The sequence below is a fragment of the Suillus plorans genome (genome assembly GCF_016647745.1).
Source record: "Suillus plorans strain S12 chromosome Unknown HD556scaffold_77, whole genome shotgun sequence".
Classification (NCBI taxonomy): Eukaryota; Fungi; Basidiomycota; class Agaricomycetes; order Boletales; family Suillaceae; genus Suillus; species Suillus plorans.
Genome location: NW_024537461.1, coordinates 175,706 through 177,340, shown reverse-complemented (window position 1 = coordinate 177,340; position 1,635 = coordinate 175,706). Strand labels below are relative to the sequence as shown.

The window sequence follows — 1,635 nt, the reverse complement described above, 5'->3', positions numbered from 1 at the left end:
ATGTCACTCTCAATGAGATTGGAGTGATGGGTGGGCGAAGACGCAGCAAGGAAGTGTATGAGCCTGTAGAGGCAGATCTATGAAAAAGACTGGGGGTCGATGATGAAGAGCTGGAGAAAACTGGTGCTTGTTGCATGTGGAGGAACCGATCTGACTGTTCCATCACAATATTGTCATCTACTTGTCCTGCAGCATTTGCATCGGTGGTGTCAATGGGATTGATATCTTCTTGACAGGTGTCGACATTTGTATCAACATCACCCGTATCAATAATCTCCCCATCTTCGATATCAGCATCCTCTGGTGGTTCATTTTCATCGGCAGGGAGTTGTGCATCCTCACGGTCAGGCACACGGAAGTGTTGTAGCGCAGCAGATTCATGGTTTTGCCCAGGGTCAGCAGTTGAGAATACAGTGTTGTAGGCAGGATTTGTCCTCCACCAACCATGAAGGTCTGGCCACCATGGGAACTTGTTCAGTTGCGAATCTGCAAGAGATAAATAAACAAAAGTACAATTGAGAGACATGCACGAGAAAAACCCACCGATGAGTGTCTTGGTCTGCGGGTTATTCTGTAGCTCATCATATGTCAATACGGTGCCTGTCTGCTTGAGGAACTTGTTGAATTCATTGTATTTTCATTTGAGCCTGAAGCATCTGATCAGTAATGAAACAGTATAAATTTGTAATTCACAACAGACACAAGAGGATTTCGGAGGTACTCACATTCCGAATCGAGTCTGGACAAGCTTAATCAAAGTGCCAGGCTTTGTCCGGAAGAGGCGCCGTACTTCAGGATCCTCGTCATTTGAAAATATAGCATTTGCAAGCTGCAAGTAGTATGTTTCCTTTGGAGTACCGCTCTGCTTCTTCTTCCTCCCCTGGTCTTTGGTGTCCTTCACAGAATCGGAGAAGAGTTTTATGCATTCATCATCATTAGATTTGCACCAGGCGATTAGCCGAGAGGTGCGAGCACTGTAAGCCCCCTCCCAATAGATAGCCAGCTTCTTTATGGTGTTGGGAGCAGGACTGATCTCAGGTTGTGGCCCATCATCTTCATTTGCTGGTACAACCGTACTTGCAGGAGCTTTCCCCTTTGCTCGTCTGGATTGTGTTTGACTGTGATTTCCTTCAGCTCGACCTCTAGCAGCATGTGCCATCTTCTAAATGGTTCCCTGAGAACAAAGAAAGTGACAAATAAAGGGTGATTGGGGATCAGATAATACCAGGAAGGTCGACAGCGACAACAGCATTGATGGCTGGTTGATGGGCAGGACGGCGGTCAGAGGCAGGGCGGAGTTTGAAATGTATACCATGCTGCTGGTGTTTGGCTCTCATTTCTCAGCACAGGTGCAAACTTTGAATACTGCTATTGATGTCTAGATAAAGATGGACAAGTCATATAAATCTAGAGGAGGTGTCCCTTTCTTCATTGAAGTCAGGGGGAGTGCTGATTTTCTTTTCTACTGGTTTAGGCATATCATTGTCGGAGTCTTCTTCATCAAATGGTTCTTCTTTAGGGTCTGGTGGGGGAGCTTTGTATCTCGCTCTATATCTGAGTTTGGTTTCTGGTGCGTTAGGAATTTCTCCATCTTCGTCTGCTACAGCTGGTGTAGGGTCGGGGTCAGGTAGAACT

At 46.2% G+C, this 1,635-nt stretch overlaps 1 protein-coding gene across 1 annotated transcript; it reads right to left on the bottom strand.

Moving 5' to 3' along the window:
• Positions 1-742: 742 nt before the first annotated feature.
• HD556DRAFT_1210110 (uncharacterized protein) lies at positions 743-967 on the bottom strand (the record flags this gene model as incomplete). Its single annotated transcript, XM_041296545.1, has 1 exon — positions 743-967. A coding segment is annotated over one exon (225 nt), but the record flags the coding sequence as incomplete, so codon positions are not given.
• Positions 968-1,635: the final 668 nt, after the last annotated feature.